At 43.6% G+C, this 21,340-nt stretch overlaps 4 protein-coding genes across 4 annotated transcripts; 3 read left to right on the forward strand and 1 right to left on the reverse strand.

The window, feature by feature from the left end:
* Positions 1-13,412: 13,412 nt before the first annotated feature.
* On the forward strand, positions 13,413-14,638 carry H6S33_006333 (uncharacterized protein; the record flags this gene model as incomplete). Its single annotated transcript, XM_044838022.1, has 5 exons — positions 13,413-13,420; positions 13,586-13,731; positions 13,794-14,188; positions 14,240-14,375; positions 14,466-14,638. 5 exons carry the CDS (start codon positions 13,413-13,415, stop codon positions 14,636-14,638), a joined length of 858 nt encoding a protein of 285 aa, XP_044689860.1.
* A 1,004-nt stretch (positions 14,639-15,642) lies between these two features.
* Positions 15,643-16,833, forward strand: H6S33_006334 (uncharacterized protein; the record flags this gene model as incomplete). Its single annotated transcript, XM_044838023.1, has 1 exon — positions 15,643-16,833. The coding sequence occupies one exon, from the start codon at positions 15,643-15,645 to the stop codon at positions 16,831-16,833; it is 1,191 nt and encodes a 396-aa protein (XP_044689861.1).
* Positions 16,834-18,282: 1,449 nt separating this feature from the next.
* Positions 18,283-19,192, reverse strand: H6S33_006335 (uncharacterized protein; the record flags this gene model as incomplete). Its single annotated transcript, XM_044838024.1, has 7 exons — positions 18,283-18,287; positions 18,356-18,375; positions 18,469-18,547; positions 18,620-18,721; positions 18,836-18,854; positions 18,929-18,975; positions 19,045-19,192. 7 exons carry the CDS (start codon positions 19,190-19,192, stop codon positions 18,283-18,285), a joined length of 420 nt encoding a protein of 139 aa, XP_044689862.1.
* Positions 19,193-20,102: 910 nt separating this feature from the next.
* H6S33_006336 (uncharacterized protein) lies at positions 20,103-21,195 on the forward strand (the record flags this gene model as incomplete). Its single annotated transcript, XM_044838025.1, has 5 exons — positions 20,103-20,372; positions 20,438-20,482; positions 20,554-20,641; positions 20,711-20,776; positions 20,831-21,195. 5 exons carry the CDS (start codon positions 20,103-20,105, stop codon positions 21,193-21,195), a joined length of 834 nt encoding a protein of 277 aa, XP_044689863.1.
* Positions 21,196-21,340: the final 145 nt, after the last annotated feature.

Genomic DNA, 21,340 nt, shown 5'->3' on the forward strand with positions numbered 1-21,340 from the left:
GTGCTCCGTTGATCGATCTCTAAGAGTCATTGATAGATTCGAAGGCTTAGATGCTATTAGATGGTCTGGGATTAGGAACGAGGCGATACGGTTTCCCAAAGCGACCATGGAATTTATCGTGCCATTTCTCCCAAGCGTGTTCATGTAAGTTTGAAAGCATTGCCAAACAAATCTTGTAGTATCTCGCGAGGATATATATTGTTGTTGTGACATTTATGTCAGCTAGCCCAGTCTTAATCACGGGTTTTGTAATTCCACGTTGCTAATATGCATGAGGTTGTGTCATCCAGGATGATTAAGATCTCGTCCATCGAAAAGCAACAAGAGTACAACAATTATAGCCCTCTTCCAAAACAAAGGTTAGATTTGCAACCACGTACCCAACCATATCTCATTTCTTTAAACACCCCCTCACCTGTTATTATAGTCTTCTTATAGCTTTCCTTTAATAGGAAACAACAATATCGAACCTTCAAGTCCTTTCAACCCTACTAGAGTACCTATCTCGAGGCTATGCCAGTCATGATATCCTCATGGGACTCTTCCCGGGGGTTGAAATATAGTGAGCCTTGGAATAGGGTATGAGACCTAGATTGGTATGTCAATGCTGTGCAATCACAATGATAGGGCCATGGGTCTATATTATTAACGCTGCATGCCAAAAGGTTATTACCGTACGCGTGAACTGTCAACAACTCTCAACACTGAAAACTCTTCTGTGGATGGATGTGATTAGCAGCCGTTGCGTGCTTTAAATAAAAGTCTTTTCTGACTTACCTAGTCTAGTTAAGGCTTAGACAATTTCGCTGGATTTCGTATGCATAATTCAACGTCGACGTACGCCCTGAGTCCATGGATGTGTGAAGGACGTGGGCGGTGAGCGGAGATCGGTCTGCTACGTCTGCCTCAAGGGTTTAACCCTTTCTCTGCCTTCATTGTTAGTGCGAACACTACTGAGAATCAAGGGAGATACAGAATTAAAGTGTAAAAATGCTCGCCTCGGAGATACGAACTTGGGGAACTTCTAGATGTACGTCTGGAGTCCTGCCACCACGAGCCAGAACCACACTCGCTCGTACGTCTGGGCACAGAAGTTCTTCCGGACCTGTGGCGATTTACACCCCCAATCGATTACCGCCAAAACTGGAAATGGCAGCCCGGGCTCGATGATTCGGGGGGTGGCTTAGTGCTAGGCTATATGGGGCTGGAAGATAAAATCTTAGGGTGGTTTAGTCAGCAACCTGTATGATGTTCAAGTTTGACAAGTTATATGAATAACGATAATCCGGGAGGCAGTAATTTCCAATTATTCAGTACTACCTGTAAAGGTAACGATATACATTCAGAGTACTCACATCCAAATCTGGCGGTGTTTCTGGTTTGAACCGGTACGTGCGGTTAACTTCGCAAGGTTAATATCTCTAGCTAGCTGACCGGCTGTGCATATATTGACAAAGACAGTATTAGATGGACTTTGTTCTCTCTCTTTTATCAAAAACGCCTGGGAAGTGAGTATGAGCTCCCAGCCCCGTATAGATAATTCGTTTATCTTCTCATGATGTATGTATGGTCTAGATCTCTTTGATAACTCGAGAAAATAAATTAATAAAATCTCACTAGGCCATCGAGACTTTTATGATCTATTATAATTATATCTACCATCATATAAATTAGCTTTTGACAACAAGGAGGATAAGTCCTTACTATGTTGATCCCTTGGAATAAGTCCATAGCATCAATTCAATTGTTGTAACGAAGTGCCCAAGGCTTGAATATCAAGTTGTCGCCTCGTAAAATGATGTGAGAATAGCACAGATGAATACTGTAGGTATCTAAAATATGACGATGGCCTACCAAAGTCCTTCTTGGAAGTAGCTTAATTCCTTGTCGACTTGGTGTTCAAACGTACACCAGTGCAGCCTTGACATATGATGCCGTAAGCTAGAAAAGCTGCCGCGGCCTCACACTTGTAAGATCGACGTTGAAGTAAGAAAATGGGGTGGGGGGGTGTATAGTAATAAGTTCGCCTCATATAACTACTGGTCCCGAGCCTTATATGCGCATTTTGCTCAATGACGCTCTAGATAATAGTTCGTAAGATTGTGCGTAGAAATGACTTAACGTCATCCCAAAAAGCGGGCGTTGAAACATTCTAAGGCTATCTCACATGATTTTCAACGCCGAAGTCAAACAATCCCCAAATATATATAGGAGGTGGAATGTCCTTGAAAGTAATTGATACCCTCTCTCAATCATACCATATCACCTAAGTCAAGAAGAAACTACCACTCAACTAGTCAACTAGATATCGTTTTCATCCACCATTGCTAAGGTCCCCTCAAACTTCAAACCTAAAGCCACAATCAAAAAACAATTCAAGGGTTACCACTCAGCTTTTTCCCCCCAAAGAATACTCCTATCCAACTTCTTCAGGAAGAAAAATAAAAACCTCATCTACCCAAATCTTCGAAGATGTGCCAAAATCACCTTTTTTCAGGATCAAAAATCGCTCCTGTGCACGTGGACGAACAATTTCATGACGAAACGCAATCTCACAATTCTTCTACCATGAGCTCTTCGTGGCTACCTATCTCCTGGAGTTTGGCGCAGGGGATAATATCAACCCCCGGCTGGACAATATGGTATTGCCATGAGTGCACCCCCGCTGAGGGTGCGGGCCCATACCTTATAGTCCACACGGTTTCTTGCCTCGTATGCGGCCATCGTCCTTGTCCTGATTGTCCAAAAGAGTAGAGCTGTGGTGATATCAAGTACTGTTTGGGAGATCTCGAGAAACGTTTAAAATGGATTGTGACGCTAGAGAGAAATGTTTCTTTCCTTTAAATTACTTGGGTCATGTTATCTGTGCCTTTCTTTCTCTTATTAATTAATTAAGACGGTTCTCAAAGAAAATTACTTACTTTTCCCCTTCTATTTAACACACATGTACGGTACCAGAAGCTAAAACCATCGTATCATTGGATTAATGATCTTCATACTTACGTAGAGTGCCTTGGCTTGAAGCATTGTCGCATTTTATTTGTGCTAAAAGTGATAATGATACATGTAGTACATGCCATATCTGACAGGTTGTATGTATGTATTTGATGGATCATGCGCGATCAGTCATGTCAGCCAATCAATTAATATGCAATCGATATCGACCAACCAAAGCTGATATAATCAGTAAGCTAGTCCATACATAGACGTCCGCGATAGTCGACCAGAAGAGGGAAGATAATGCCATTCCGTAGTACAAGAATAATTCGGGTTTTCTGTTCAGCCAGGGGTTATTAGTTAATTGTGTTCTCTAGAATTCATATTAATTATTGATAATTGCGCGCACGCAGCCGCGCGCTAATTATTAGCTACATGTCAGTTGCGCACTGTCTGAGTGTACTAAATGCACTAGATTGACCAATCCTCGAAATCCTCATAGATTGCCTTTATTAGTTAGGTGTTTGTATTAGAGGAAGGCTGGGCGTACCTGGGCTTAATATCGAAAGAGAAAAAAAAGGGGGGGGGGGGAAGGAAATGGGACGCTCGCGAAATTTAACGTGATTATTTTTTTTTGACAACATACACATTATAAGGCTAACTGTTACTCCAGTCAGAGATATATATACGTGAACTCACAGGCTAATTAAATCCTTATAATCGATATCGATATATATCGGAAGTAAATCTTCGCACGGCTTACTGAAATTCAAGGCCGGTCCAGGCGTCGGGCCTCAGGTCGCAACGAGCTTAAGAGTAACCATATAAGATGACAATTGTCAACCTATAATGGCAGGAATTTGCGTCTCTTTGGAATATATTAGTTCGTCGCGCGCGTCAGCTTTGGCGATTCACTGATAGATATACAACCCAATTCTGTCCTACCAAGTTCGGTTACGTTTTGGCCATCTTCTGCGTAATATAGGTGAGGTTGAACCCCAGACGGTTTTACACAAAACCGGCTTCGAGAAGCCATATATGCGTATGTCGCCTTTATTATCGTCGAGATGGACGTACATCCGTGCTAGAGCGGTGCATTTGATATATATCGATTCGTACCCCACATATATATCATGATCGAAGACTGTATACTCGTTTACATGGCGGGGCCGTTTAAAGTAAGCGTGCTTTTGATGTACAACGTATGTACTTGCTGCGAGAATAAGTTTCCGTATTTTCACGTACAAATTTGGCGGAAACTTATTCTCGCCGCAAGTATAACTATCGCAATATTAGAGAATTCTTTATATATAACAGATATAGCACTACTTAGAAAACATGTCGAGATAGCTTTTCCATGGGATATCACACTCACCTAGTATAGACCCGGCCCACTTATCCGTATACATCGATCTTACTTTCATTGTAGATAGGGTTAATCCTGCATTCCTCCAAATCGCTACCTATATTCCTAATTATAAACCATTTCCTTTATGGTACGCACTGGGTCCTCGCCATATACTAATCCTATAGAGAAGTTAAAAAAATACAATTATCATCAGATTATGTGGTTTAATACCTTTTGCTACTAACTATTGATTATCGAATGAAGTCAGAGGTATTATGGCCCCTGCGAGATAGTAGACCACTCGAGGTGATAGTTTCTTGATAGATGTCGTCTTCATGATTTGTGGAGTTCTGAGTTTGTGTTTTTGGATGCGTAGCGCCAAGACATACACATACTCTAGGTATAATACATGTATAATAGTACATGTATGTACTATTAATAATATGACGATTATGTCTTCGAAATAAATCTCGAGGAAGGCAATTCAGAACGAGCAGAAATTGCGATCATGTAACTCTGCTTTTTCTTCCCCGACTCCAAAATATTGATATCGACAACCGTCCTATTTGCCTGGCTATAGCTCACAATGAGCTTTATAATTTATAATTTAGCCTCGCCTAACCGCATATGGGATGCATATGCTGGGAAAGTTCGAAGGTAAAGGGATACCAATGAATCACGAATACAGCCCTCTAAGACATGTAAGTATTCTGAAAGTTGGACATATTCTTTTCTTATCGAAAGATGTCGATCTAGACGTCGGGCTTGTGCGATGACGGAACCCTTCCGAGTGGTAGTCGTAATTGCACGCCAAAAGTGCAGCCTTACGAAAATCGTACCGTCGAGAAACGGCGTCTTACAGTCACCAGTACCATGGTTTACCCAGGCCAGGTCATGCAAGCCCTACATGTTCCTGGTGTGAAGGTGCTTTGGCATCTCACTGAGACATAAGTCCGGCCTGGCGATAGGTTTTTAATCTGACATCTGAAGTCCTCAGGTCCTGTTCGCACACCAAATATTCAACCAAAGATTAGTTCTACTGTTCTTCTATTAGTTGATCATATTGAACTTATGAGTCCAGATCAAGAACTTCCGCTCGACAGAACTGGATAATTTCTTTCTCTCGTGCGCAATAGGCAGTGCAATAGTTCTGCTGCCTTAATGTCAGAGAAAAATTTGATGCTCACAATACTGCCCGTGTACTGAGAATTCTTACGCCAGACTACATAGCTGATTGTTAGCCTTCGGAAAAAACTTAATATATATTCAACCGCAAAGGATTTGGGAGAACACATCAACAGGCCCTTCCACCGAGATCACTTTTATATATATATCCAAGTCATTTTTAGGGGCTATCACCCATCGACTAGGACACCGAAAACACTCCCTGCCGTATTATATTAGTTTCAGTATCAATAAATTCGAAGATTCAAGATACCTTCGGGCTTCCCATTCATTAATCTCTACCAAGGATTTTGAGCTGCCATGTCTTCAATCATCCGCAATATCACTATTACCTCCTCCGGCCCGTTTGCGAATGTGACCCTCAATGAGAACTGTCACGGCTCCCACAAAAATATAAATCTTTCTTCTTCTTCTTTCGCCGGAGAAGTCAATGCTTGCTCACCCTCTGCTTCGCCAACGAGTACACCTACCCACGGCACCCCTTGCCAACAGGCACCACCACGAACCCATCTACCTCGAGAATATATCTGGTTTTGCCATATATGCATATCCAATGGTTGCTTTAATGGTCCAATGCTTGTTTCCGTTCATGTTGTGTGCTACGAATGTGATCATGAACGTTGCCATGTCTGTACTGTCGAAAGTACCCATCAAGCCGACCTAGCTGTCATTTCCAACATTTCCCCCTGATAAAACTTTCTCCTCAGGTCCATATGGCCATGGGATGGTAGTTTCGGTTACTTGATTCGATTGCATTTTGGTCTTCGGTGTTGGTTGGCTACGTCTAGATTGGGTTAATTCTTTTATGGGTGGCGTTCTTTACCAGTACTGTACCCCCGTCGAAGTTTGGGATTTGGTGCCTTTTAGTGTCGTCTAATTATAAACACTTGCGGGTTGCGGTATCGTTTTGGCTTTCTTTTCACTCTGTTGGTGGGCTGTTAACTTTATTTCTTTGGTTGTGATGGAGTGCGGTCTCTGTGGACCAACCCACATAAATTATCCCGGTCAGAGATAGAGGATGTCATTAAGTAATCCATAGTTTCATAGGTAATAAAGCTTCTACATTAGATCGAATGTTGAACATGATCAATGTATGAAATCGGGAGTACTCGAGTGTCTAGTAGAATCTGAGTCAATCTTTTATATAATTAATTGTGTGTACCTGCGGCTAGCGCTGATAGCTGGTGGTAATATCACAAGCTGGCCTTGGCTTAAACTGGTGAGAGAATGAAAACTCGGAGAGACGACGGCCTTCCTAGAAGTAGATGTTCTAAAGACCATTTAGTTTTAGAATGACAATAATTTGTCCTAATAGCGGTTGTGGTGTACGTACGTGTGTCTAGCTTAGCTTAGCTCTCGTTGATTTAGCTCGGATCGATAGTAATTGGTAAAATTTATGCACCTCAGTACGATATGCCCACTAGCATTAATTAATTCACAGCTTATATATACCCAGTTTCTCTTTTCTCGAAGGCGTCATTCCATGGATCCAGGTAACAAGACAATTAATTCTTATGCCTTTCATTGATATCGATATATATCTACAGTGCTTGAGTATGAGTCATAGTCTTCAAATACCAGAGTGACTTTATTCGAAACACAATACCCCCTTGCGCTACCTAGGCCACATACGTATCAGGTCTAGGTCAGGGCCATAATAATTGGCTGTGGCGACCATCATACGATAGCTCTTGTACTCTAGGTACATATGTACGTACGTGTTTTAAATCCCCGATGTAACTACTAATTAGGTATGTAATTATGCATGTTCAACCCTGGTACTGGGTACGATTCTTTGGCCATAATGGCGCACCATGACATCACAGATTTTTAGGTATGTACGTACCTACATACTATCTCTGAATGGGCCGGGTCTGCGTGCATAACATACCGGTAGAGTAGTAGTACTTAGGCACGTCCACATACACATGATGTACATATATATGCAGCTCTTGTGCTTGAAATTGGGGGTGGATAGCCTAGGACCAGGATTGCATGCCTGAAAGCTTAAGTCAATACTCCGTTTACCTGCTCAGCGAGATCCCTACTCAGCGAGATTCACATACAAATAGTTCTTGGCTGCATGCTCGGCGGCCAGTTTTTACGTGGTGGAGGGCCCCAATTCTCGGTCAGTAGGGATCTCGCTGAGCAGGGAAACGGAGCATACACTGAAATGCTTTAGAAGCTGTTACTTATAAGTCATGTGATCTCCATTGACCGAGTACTTCTCAGGAGAGGTTTTCGGAGTCTGTCCATGTCGATTGTTAATATGTGGTTTAGGTTTCTAATCAATCTTAATTCACCAACAATGCCCACATGAATAGATGCAGACCAACTGATCAGCTGACCCTCCCCAGTACCTGGGGATAGTGTAGGCCAGGTACGCACCGATGCGAATAAGAGCGTGCCCTGAATACAGAGAGATAATACCGGCTCCTAGGCCTTATATTGATCTATGGCGGTACATCAATTATCAGCCATGTATAGAGTAGGTGTGTGTGTAAAGTATCGCATTAGTGATGCATGTATAGGTGGCTATACGTTACATATTGTACATGTATATTGCGTGCATTTTAAGGCCTTGCATATACACAAGTACATGTAGTATAAATTCATATCTGCGACGATAGGGAAGAAGTGTGGGTATAATTATATATTAAGCCATGTATATATAGAGAGTGAATATATAAGGTGTATCTGCTAGAACCCAACGTAGTAGATATATATATGTTTAGATTCGTCTTATAAATGATTTATGGGTTACGCCAACGCAAAATGATGATTGATGATCACGAGGCAACATTGAAGCACTCTGGTCATTTCAGACTCGAAGAGAGTTTTCTAGATACTACGTAAGTACGTAGATAACACCAGAACCTTAGCTCAGGGGGTGATATGTTCCCAATTGCAAAAGTACAACGTAAGCTTGATGATGAATAAAACAAGCAATCTAATTAAGTGAGATGCCGATATAAGAAGTGTTATAGTCGAGATATATATGTATACGTAGCTTCACAAGATTTAAGCAAATCATCGAATAGTGGCTTAGGTACCAGAATACTGCACTCAAAATATGCCTTCAAGTCGTATCCGTATATAATAGTTATGTGATAGGAAAGCCTAGGTATATGAAACACCACTTTATTGATCGCCAGTATAAGAGTAACTGCACTCCGGTAGTTGAATTCTCCAATCATGCCTCATTTGGTACCGGGGAGGGAGTTTCTCCGGGATTTCGTAAGCTTTGATATAGTGCTTTAACATCTATAAGATCATTGATAGTGTGTATCATTCATCTGAGTGAATATCAAGAGTTGGGCTTAGAACACTAATATTCGATATCACTTATCAAATCTTTCGGTATTTATTACTTATAAACAAACATAGTACATGTATATATTTAATGACCTGGACAAGAATATTAGTACATACGTTCGCTGGCCATGGAATTAACCCTAATTAATTATTTCAAAATATAATTACACATGTATTGATGAAACCATAATAAAAGGTGTAGCGAGATCCTTGAATTATGGGATTCACATGAAACGCCATAACGCCATCTAGATACACTGTCTCGCATCTGATCACATGTGTAATATCGCCCCTGGCGAGGTGTCGGAACGCCATTGGACGTGAATGAATCAGGTTGCAAAAAAAATCTCAGCCTCGCACCTAAGACAGCAGATGCCATCCTATGCGCTGTTGCAGTCTCCCATCTTAATGACGTTTTAGCCTCGTAACGTCATAGTCAAAAGGTGCCCCTTGCCGTCTCTTGTGTTTCCTTTTCCGGTAGTTTAATCATTTCCAGGAGCGCTTCGGCTGCGGTGTTCACCAATATGGAGAGATCAAAGAACGATGAATGTTCGAAAAGAGACCAAAATACTTCCCCGGTACTTCCAGGCTGGTCTCTGTGCACATGTGGTCCCACTCCCTACTCATTGGAGGACATGCACTTGTAGGGGTGAACCGCTTGCGCTATATAAATGCCTGCAGAACTCCGCCGCACGGAGAAATTCTAGGTTGAACGGAGACAAGCCGTATTACTGCATAGTACTTTGTTCTCGCGGGGTCCAATTCGTTGCATCTGTGCCTTTAAGTAAATATATGTATGACAGAAACGTACAATTAAATTTCATGACTGCTTGCGTTGTACGTTGTGCCTGTGTAAACGGGGGTTAGGATGTTTATTCTAACTTTTATTTAAAGGCTATAATAACGTACGCGTACCTTAACTTCTGTTTGCATATTTCGATCTAGTTTCAGGCTATTTTTTCAGGCTAGGCCGAACGTCGACCGTCTCTTCATTCCTATATAAGTTTATATTCAAAGGTACGTGTAGACAGGCTCCAGCGGGAACCACTCGATCGTGGCGATACAAGTGACATGACTCCGACGTTTCGAAATTCCGTTATAACCTAGCCTGCCCTGAACGAGTTCTGACTACAAGTACTAAAGCAGACACGAATCGGCGTTAGCAATAGAAACTCAGACTGAGAGGCTTGGATAACCTTGCAATTGGTATAGAAAAGATGCACCCACTGATATTAGATTTCTTCTTCGAATATCCTAGAAAGTATACCCGCAGGTGATATGGTAACGTACATGTCCGGGTCGGGAATTATTCGTTTCATCAATCAAAATGCTTTATCAAAATGGTATCGTAGTATAAATTGGTGTTGTTTCATCCGCTAGCATCAAGAGAGAGCTTTCAAGAATGCTTTATACATCTAGGGATTAGAACTCTCACATCTTGCCATCGTTTATGACCTCTTCTGTAGCTCCAAAACCATTCCTCGGATGAAGCGACTGAGAAGATAATTTTCCAGATCATAATAACACCCCTTGTACCCTTTTTCGCTTTGAATACCAAATTGCAAAACCACCCTACTCGATATGGCTCGTCTCGTCGTCTAAAAGCATCAGAGCTAGAGATCGCATTGAATAGCATCAATACAGCCCGACTCAGCGTGTCCCGGCACCCGTTTTCCCCGAGGATAAGCTTGAGATATCCGTGGTGAAGGCCCTAGCTAGCTGTGAGTACTTCCACTTCTGCAGTATATTAGGGGTATTGTTGATAAAGACGGCATATACTAGTCTAGTCAGCCTGATCTACTTTATATTGACCATAAAATCCATGGGTAGAATTATGAAACCGCTATCCTGAGAGGTACGACGACTAAATAACATAGCTTCCATATTCGAATTTATCTCCAAAGCTAGATAGACTCTTGTCGACAACATTGCGACCTCTATTGTTGCTGCTGCGGTTAGTGATTGTATTGCATTCATCATTGACTCTCGAATCTCAGGCCTTGGACTACCCAGGTAATGTTTGACCCCCTTCCTTTAGCTGTACCGAACTCCCCCTGTAAATGCTGCGATAAGTAATACAGCAGCTTTGAACCCCACCTCACTATAGCTAGTCCTAGGCCAAAACTGGGTCGTCGCACACCCATCTGATTCTAGCTGTCCAAATCCCATAGCATCGATGACTCTTATCACCACCAGTACTGCAGTGCCCACGCAGGATTCTTCAGAACCAAAAGCCCTGTCGCAGGTGATATGTACCTTTCTCGTAACTTCTCTATATATCTCGTGTGACAGTCGACATCCCATCATACGTATGTACCGGTACTCAAACGAAACACTCAAGAGGGGTAGCAGAGTAGAACTGCAAAACCATAGCGGTGTCGTTTAAAATGGTGTGGAGAGGTATAGTAGTGGGTAGATTAGAGTCAAAGGAACAGAGAAGAGAAAACAGAGCTCGTATCTCATCTACACCGTACCGTGCATTGGCCAGCACGACTCATTCGACTCTCACCTGAGAGGAAACGCCCAACCGAAAATTCAAAAAAAAAGTTTAAATCAAAAGTGATCCTCACGGCACTCATCAGACTAAAGTATCTCGTCTTTCTCCCCATATTCCTCATCAATATTGGTACCCCTCCGGCGGAAAGTTGGCTTTCACTAACATATGACGTACCCCACGCATATCGAATATCACCCTGTCTTCACAAACCGGTTCTACCATAAGATCCCACGAGCTCGATTAATCGGTGGATGTGTGAAATGTCCATCTGCCGCAGAGATCTACAGGTTACGCTGGATGCGCTGTTCTGTTTCTAACCTTTGCTTTTAGTAATAGAGCAGGAAGGGTAAAGACGCTCAGGCACGGACTGAAAGGGATATCCTGGACTATCGGTCATGAGTTCCTACTATGTACCGACTCTAAGGATTTGACTCAGATAAATGGATCCCGTGGTCCCTTATTCAAGCGACATTAACTAAGCGGGGCTACATTCCAAATAAATCCACGGTGAGGCAGCCTAGGAACTTCATGATGATTCCCTAGCTTCCAAAACAATAGACACACAAAGCAAGTTCTAATTTTTCTATATAACTATAATATCAGTAAGAAAGAAATCAAAATGATTCACCTGCCAACTTTGAGATTTAAGAAGAGGCAGATTTATGAGTAGAGTACCTGTCTACATGATACCGAGATCTACTGTTTCTCTAGCGATAAACATCACATCACTGTCACTACTGTCAAACGGGATCCAAGAATTCAAACAAGGCTGGGTAAGAACGTCAGCAAACATCTGCTACGTGTCAAAAAATGATAATAAGCTTTTGGGTAGAGATGTTCCTTGTATGGCTTGTGGATTTACAGGGGTGCGTGGGAGCGGTATATATTTCGTCACAGTGAAATTCCTGGTGGGAAGGCTTGGCAGCGGTAAAGTAGAAACTCAAATGAATTAAGACCGTGAAGAGGAAATTCTTGAAAACAGAAAAACTAGAGCTTCGGAGCTATGATACATCTAGCAGCTGCTCTACTCGAGTCTAGAGTATTCTGTCAATTTGTTTTGGGTTAGGTTCATCCAGGGATCAAGGGGTCCCGGGAGGGGAAAGAAAACAGATTTGGCGGGGGATTATGCTATCCTTCCATCGTGACGACATAAATGATGTTACGTTCGTCCACCTTGTCCAGACTAGTTCGAAGAACCAAGGCGGGTAGACACAAGAGGTTACGCGTTCTTATTGGAGTATTTGACAGCGCGCTAGTCCTCTTCCAAGGAAAATAACAAAACAACAACCCAAATAAACCACAAACCCATGCAAAATTGCATCAGTTCTACTGCAACCCTACTTTACGACCTACCCCACTACCCACCACCACCTAAGAAAAGAATTATTATTACTTCCCTTCATGCAGGTTTCAGCTATCAAGGAAATAATCCGCCGACATCATCATCATCATGCCTCCAAGAAATTCAAAGAGCACAGAGAAAAAAAATATCTCAGCCGGGAAACGGAACAGACATATAAGTGCCCTACCCTTTGATGTTGATGGGCTTTTACTTTTCTCTATCATCCATCACACGTTAACGCTTCTGTCTACTTTGTCTCTTTTGAGAATTTCAATAATTCTCCTCTCCGCTGCCAACACTTGCTCTACCACACTAATAGAAATCCTCTCGATGTGAGTAAACACTTATCCGCCTGGATGAATCTTGGGTGGTTTCTACTGCCTATTAGCTAGATCATTCCACTAGTCCCACTTATTATTCATACTACTTATTATTCCCATCACATTACCTACATATCTGCACACATACATACATAATCCGCACCTATCTATTCCCTGCCTGCTCCTACATGCTTTAAATCCGTCCTGCTACTTATACCCCACTGTCCACCACCCACTCATAAACCCACAACCCCTCAACAGTCTATTTCCAAACCCCAAAAATCCCCACCTCTCACCCCATAAAAGAAAGTTTGAAACTAATCAACAAGACCAGAACCTCTCCTGCTCCACTGCGTGATATATATCATTCGTCAGTACAGTAATACTGATAGTGCCGACAAGACCATAAAACCCCTATCTCTTCCACTCGTGTTTTCGAATAAACACAGAACTTAACAAACGACAACAATGGCAAGGTACTCTTCACCCCTCACTTCTCCTCTTACTTCTTCCACCTATAGTTCTCCTCAATCCCTTTATTACAACGACCGAGAAAGAGATCGAGTTCGCGAGAAGAAATACAATAGTAGCGGAGGCTATGACAACCAGTTACAAAGATACTCACCATTTGTTGATAATAGTTTAACTTCGATCGCACCTGGATATGGATTTGGAAGCCCCCATACCAACCAAGGAGCTATGATTCGTGGTGGTGGAGGTCAATCAGTCATTGAGGAGCCAGTGGTGGAGCATGAACACCACCATGTGCACCATCACATCGACCATGGTAGGCCTTTTGTTGTTTCTCGAGTCCTAGATTGCTGTGCTAACCGGACGGAAAACTATCAGGCAATGTGAATGTAGCCGCCCAGGTAGCAGTGCGCCCCCGAGCTGTCCAACGTGAATACTCCTACGACGACCTATATGACCGTGACCGTCGTTATGGATCTGGCACCTCTCTTGGTTCCCTTAGTAGACATGAGCAACATCGTCACGGACACGGCCACGGCCACCACGGCCACCGATCTAACGGATCCCGGGGCAGTATCAACTCACGTTTTGCCCGCAGTGACATTGACCTCAACCTCGACTCGTCCTTCCGAACAAGCCGCAGAGGAAGTGTCTACGATGAACGTGAATCTGAATACGCCATTATCGATGTGCCGGCCGGAACCAGAAGAGTAACCGTAGACATGGCGAGGGAAAGGGAACAGGAAGCTCCCAGCTGGAGACGTGATAATGGAGTGAGACGTTCAAGAGGACTCGGAAACGAGCTGTGGACTGAGATCACGAAGGATTTGGTGACGAGGGAGGCAATCGAGGATTGCGGGTACCAGTATGAGGAGACAGAATTCTTCTACTACATCTTCGAGTACTTGCACCGTGATCAGATTGCGGAACTGACAGATCTCACTACCGATATCAGACGACGTAAGTTATTCACTACAGGGAGCAAGAAGCCGATTTTCGTATTTCATCGTCCTAAGAATGATATGGCTGATTCGACGTCTGCACGTATAGAGAGGGTTAGGGATATCGAATATGAATCGATCGCCGGCCGGGAACGCGACAGGGAACGCGAGAGGAGGACTCTCGACTGGGATCGCGAGGACTCCCGCACTGAAATTATTATCGAGAGTGGTAGGAGCAATGCGGGTGGGTCCGGTGGGCGCCGCCGCCGGTACTACTATTAATCGACTCATTGCTTGGATAGAGAATAGGAAGTATTGTAACGATGTGACGACTACTTAGACTTTTTCGGAGTTGAATCCGAGGGTTTTTCTTTCTTTCTTTTCCGTTATTTCCTGTTCGATTCTTTCATGAGGTTGAATTTTTATGTTGAGCGATATATTTTCTTGTGATGGAAAATTTTCGGTGGGGTGTGGGGTGCATCATCAGCATGTTTTCAGATGTTTCTTGACTGCTATTATTACGAGTTTTTTTTTTTTTTTTTTTCCTGTATCTTTTTTTTCTTTCTCTTTCTTTGGGAGCGTATGTGCGACTAATATCAAACAAACCACTGTACTAAACTAAATTCCGAATATTTGAACTCATTCATTCATGTACCTACATACAAAGAAAGATTGGGCGTTAGGAGGGAGATAACTGTGTCTATTAAATTCGATATATGACTAGACGAGCAAATTGTTTATTGACATCAGGACTAGGAGGTGGGGTTGTAGAGGATTTCATATGAGGGTGACAGCAAGTTTGATTCAAAACATCGTTGTCTTTCGTGGATCAGGTGTGTGTGTCTGAGCCGACATGAGTTTACAGTCAGCACCCTAGAGTAGAGTATGCGGAGGTGGTGCTGGTAGTGGTGGTGAGTGAGCTGTCCCTATCGATAAGCAAACCCTGTTCGTATCGGGGGACGCACACCAGCGTCATGATCGGCACGGGCCTTGTCGGTTTCTTTTCTTTTCTGGGAGGTTGCATTTATAGGATCCCTGGAGCCAAGACGTTAGGGTTACATCACGATCATTGGTTCCTAACCATGTGTGTAACTGTGTAACCAGCAACAACGCGTGTTGAGCTCCTAATTGGACAGGGCAACCTAACATTTGCGTCATAATGCAAACAAACACCAAGGCTCACATCTTCATCTTCACCAACCCTCACTCACCCCCTCGACACTACATGTACCTGTAGCTAACATCTGGGTATCCTCAAATCTACACACCCTTCTGTACCCACCATCATGCCTATCTCGCTGTACCTTATCACCTACAACTGCGCCCGACTCCTTCATCCTCCATCATCTCTTTCCCCCCACCTCTTCTCCGCGCTAAGTCCCCTCTCCTCCGAGCCTCCGTCTTTAGTAGTCATCTCTCTCCAAGAGATAGCCCCTCTCGCTGCCTCATTTCTCGGAGGATCACAGTTGACATCCTACTATGCAACATTTACATCAGCTGTCCGCACTGCCACCAGGTCAGCGTTCAATGAGGACTATGCCCTTATCGCCTATAACAACGTCGGCCTAACAGCCATAATGGTATTCGCACGTAAACCAACTCTCATAAAGTCAGTAACCTATGCAGCCGTCGGCCTCGGTTTCCTGTCGATGGGGAATAAAGGCGCCGTTGGTGTTCGCCTAACCCATAATCTCCCATCGGACCCCAGTAAAACTGTGACCCTCACGTTCGTCTCCGCTCATCTAGCACCTCACGAACACAACATCAGCGCGCGAAATGCGAACTGGGAATCTCTCGTTAAGAATCTGGTTTTTGCAGACCCAGCTGGCGACGAACAGAGTGTCTACTCTCCATCCTCATACCTTTTTCTCCTCGGTGACCTCAACTACCGCACATCTTCATCCCGGCCGGGAGAGCTTGACTATCTCGTGTACCCGCAGCCCCAGGACAGGATCAATGACAACACGCACTATCTACAGTTGTTCCTGCAGGATCAATTGAGCATCGAGCGAATGGCTGGGAGGGCTTTCCAGGGACTTGAGGAGGAGAAGATTACTTTCCCACCCACATACAAGTACATAATTTCGAGGCAAGAAAACGAAGGAGAGTACTGGGGATGGAGTAAGAACCGCTGGCCTAGTTGGACGGACCGGATCTTATATCTGCCAGCCGACGGGGTGGTGGTGCGTAATTATACGTCGATCCCGCAGATTCGGGGGTCAGATCATCAGGTCGTCGCTATGCATGCGGAGGTTCCTGAAGCACCGGTTGAGGTGGAACTGGTGGCCCCATGGGGCATTCAAGAGGGGTGGAGGGGCAGAAGGGCTACAGCTAGGAAATTGGAAGTGATTGTGGGAGTTTTAGCGTGGCTACTGGGAGGAACTGGGCGGGGTGTGTTGTTTGCCTTGTTGGTGGGTGCAGCTGGCGGATGGTGGGTAGTGAGGGCGTGGGTCCAAGGATATAGGAGGTTAGAGTAGGTACATGTAGTAGGTCTGTTTAGATTTGGTTATTAATGATACGAGAAGCCATGCTGTCTTCCTAATCTAGATAATGTACTCGGGTTGGTATTAACTTCTCGCATTTGACGCGATCAATTAGTTACGGCACTGACAGAGCCAATGATTTCTTGGTAGGCTTTTACCCCGTACCTCGGGAAAGCAAGAACCCCGGAGTAAGAGGCTCTGAGAAATACTGTACTTTAATAATTCGAAGGAAATTTTTATGAAGGAGAGGTATGAAGCTAGTAACACTCACGCTCTAAGGGCGGCGTGTTCAGCTATGGAAGGTCGGGGGTAATGGGTTAGGGTTATTGGCTACCCAAGGCGACCATATATGGTAAGGAAGCCAAGACAGAGGCTTTAAGCACTCGTGAAATGGCGGCAGAGCGTTAGGGAGCTTGCTGGTCATGTACGTTTCTTACATGTAGTTCGCGGGCTTTGGGTGTGTTTAATTGGCTCTGATATGGAAAGACTAAGTAGGGACTTCGTAGAGTAATATAATATCCAGCTTAAGATATCCGTGATATTGTCTCATTTCCCCATCTATGTATGTGGTGGCGCCGTCGTTCAACATGCGTATCACACATGATTTCCTCTGCTACTCACCCCACTGTAAATTATAAATGGTATGCCGTAAAATCGAATTGAACCAGAATAAGGATGTTCCCCTAATTCGCATTAGTCAAATTGGCATTGAGCCTCAATTGCCCCAGATATAGACCCAGGACATAAATTTCAGGCATCTCTAGATCTACCAGTGGGAGTTACGTACAGCTCTCCGGTCCAGATCAATTCGATATTACGGTATAGGGAAGTGTGGTCACGAAATCCGACTCTCCTTTACCGCCTCAAACGTTCTACAGCTATCCAGCCACATTACTACTGTGTTAACCTCAGGTTAGAATAAGTGCTGGAATGAATGAAACTAAGATTTTAAACGGACCCTGCCTATCTGCCACATGGCGATGTGCTTCTGTACCGGTACATTGTACTTACCTAAGTAATATCAAGTGAAGTATTTGTTTCACAGAAAATCCGATTAAGGGATGTTACACGATACATATTTCTTTAACTTACTTATGATATGGCCTTGTTTATCTCCCGTATTGTGACTTTCGGTGCGACGTACTAACCGCATGCATACGACATGGTGATTGGCTTCCAAATATCTACACATGTGATGTTGATTTCGATATGGTTGGTAGTTGAGCTCTGGTTGGTACCACCCAAACCGATATTGAATTCTTCATCCCCAGCTTAATTATTTTACCAGGCATATCGAATTGAACTGGCCATGAACTGGAAAGCTGTACTCTCACTGGTCAAGGCAGTTGAGAGTTCGATTCGGGCCGGTGTAATTGAGCCTCATTTCAACACGCATTTGACCAATTGAAAGGCGAATATATATTTTCAGTCCAGATGCGTTCGTTATTCTGAGATTTTGTGCAACGTATGAGTCTGACATAACCAGTAAAGTCGTTGATGGCAATGGCGTGCTAACCCGACAAGTTGTAAATCCATCTGTAAATTGGTTCAGGAATAAGCCAGGTAGCGCACAGCCAGCACAAATTTCAATCTATTGTGGCCAGGCCCAACTGAAATTGGGACAAAAACCTCTTCCAACCTCCCACCAATATATACGTCCTCATTTCTCTTCTCGTCCACCAAGTATATACGTAGGTAAACGGTATGTCTGGGCCAAAGAGAATTGGTAGTGTCAGTGTCAAACGTATCCGTATTTCTATTACCAGCGAGAGTTCTTCACAAGCCAGCCTTTCAAACCTCAGTCCACTGCAAACAGTTCTCCTCTTGTTGCAATGTACCCTCATTCCATCTGGTGCCTGACCCCCTCCACACTCACGCAGTCCTGCACCCAAGGTCAATTATTCTAGAAAGTCGGGTTTGCCAGACAAATCGTTTCTTTTTGAGTGTTTGAACTCTCGTGTTCCACGCGAGAGTTAATAACCGCGTGTAATCAAACCACATCTTACTGGCTTGTGCTTAAATGGCACGTGGCACAGTTGACAATCAGTCAGGGTTAGGATTTGTTACTAGATGATTTCAGATAACTTACATAGGCTTCATGATAGAGTAGTCTTTCATTGCTTCCCGAACCTCGAGCTATCAATTCAACTGGTTAAAACTCGCGAGAAAACCAAATGCGACTTTCCGTAGTGAAACGATAGCTGCCTTGATGCATATGCATGCGCGATGCCTCCCGGATTCTTCCATTACCATCACTTTTCGTTAGTGACTGACGAATTGGATCGATCCCTCGGAAAATAAAATGGCCGCATATAACCTTGTCTCGGGATTCGGGATGATCTGCTGTGCCCATTGTTTCTAAGTTAATTGTCACGGTCAGTTCTGTGGCATGTGAGTATGTATGGTAATTGGTCTGCATAAGCCATTGGAGTTAAGGATCGAGGTTGGGGGAAATGCGGGGAAGGTCTTAGATGAAAGACCTGGGAGTCCTGAATAAAGGTTTAGGTCGAGCTGCGAGTTAAACTTGCAAACACACACAGTATTTACAGTAGGTACTGTTTCTTACCAACGAGACTTATCTCCTAGCGCCACGGTTGTTTCTGATTCGCGGTGATTTTACAGGGATTCTGGTATCAGATTCATCATATCTGAGCGCCATCCAGAAAGACGTCACGAGAACTCTAATATTATCGTGGGACAAAGCTTACTCCAAGTTTAACCACCTTATTGCTCTTTTCAGCTTGCCAATTGTTTATCATCAATCCCTTTACACCATCTCAATCACAGTTACAAAGTAGGATCAATACTTAGTAATTAATAGATACTTCATGAAAGTACTCATGATTGGCCTTGGTGAATAAAACACAAAATTCTCTCCGGATGAGAGCTGTGTATACGTAAGGCACAAGTGATATTTGTAAACCTTGTACACCCCTCGTCATATTCGTCCGATCGTGGCTTGTGGAGAGCAGTTACGCAGTCTTACATACATTCGTCCCTTCGATATATATTCTCAGCCTTGTTTTTAGCTCAGGACAGCTAGATAAGTTTCCCCCCGTTCCATCCTGCCCCTCTCTCTGGCTTCCTAGATTAATATTTTGAAGGTATGCCTAAGTAATAAATAGCTATATTCCATACGTTCTCTCAAGTCTACCAGCTAGACTATATTAGAGTCACTCTGCTCCTATCTCCTATCCTTTCTGTCAATTTTACATATAAATATTTCAATTTGTCTCATTTTTTTCTCATTTTGCAACGGCAACATGGCCAGTAACTACGGCTTCTACGAATCTCGTGGCGAATATGGTCGAGATAATCATAGCCACAGATACAGGAACCCTGGAAATCCACCGGATGATCAGGAAAGAAACAGAAACGGAGGGCATCCATATTCCGGGCCACCGCCGGTTAACTCCTCCTCTGACAATTATCCTTTTTTCCTAGCAGGTGATGGAATTGCCCGTGAAGTAATACAGACGGATATCCCTCGATACCTTGGGAATAATGCAGTATGCAAGCCAGGAAATAAACAAGTATGTCGTGAATCCTTCTCCCGGTTGATACCCCCATCGGTAGCTAATCAATTATGCACATCTAGGGACAATCTGGGTTCTGGTATAAGGGCTATCGGCCGTTGACTGATGTATTAAACCTTTGCGTTTTAACGATCAGATCTTGGTAAATACAGAAGCATGCTTGCTAATAATTCTCCAGGCTCAAATCCAGTCTTTAAGGGAAGACTCTTTAAAGTATACGAAAGAAAAGCAACAGCATTCTATTCAATATGGACGTGACGGTCCCGGTATGGAAATAATTCTTTCCACGATCCTAATTAGATAAATTGCATGCTAATACAACCTTTGAAATATAGATTACCTAGATTCGTTTACGTTTGACCATAGCCATCGAAACAACCCAGATGGCTATAATCCACTTGGTACGACCTCTCTGAGACCTGCTGAAGGATATGTTCATCCGATCTCCATACCAGCATCTTTACAAGCGCTAGAGCCACAAAGAGATCCACGCTATCGCTATGTGGCTGATGGAAGACCATGGTACGACAATTTGGAAAGAAAATATGTTAAACCTTTCCGGGATCCTGGTACCATCTCTCCGGAACCTATCCCTCCAGTGCACATTCCACCAATGGCCCCTCCACCAACGGCCCAAAGCAATTATGGAAATCCAAACCATGCAGAAGCTGGCAATGTTCTGCCATCAGAGAATTCGAATCGCCCTCCCACCCCGCGTGATAGTTCTGGCGCACCTCTACCTGGTCGTTTCGTACGACAAAACGATGGCAGATGGTATTACGAATTCCACCAGGACATACCAAGGACACCACACCGATAAGGTCTCCCCGATGCCTATTTATTTCTTTTGTTTCTACTTCTTCTTCCCTGGAACTCGGATTAATATTCTGCCGGACTTTATATTCCATGGTTTCCCGTGACAGATTGTTTCCCTCTTATTTTCATGGACAGGATCCATTGGAGGC

The sequence above is a fragment of the Morchella sextelata genome (assembly GCF_020137385.1).
Source record: "Morchella sextelata strain SCLS chromosome Unknown scls_20, whole genome shotgun sequence".
In the NCBI taxonomy this organism is placed as follows: Eukaryota; Fungi; Ascomycota; class Pezizomycetes; order Pezizales; family Morchellaceae; genus Morchella; species Morchella sextelata.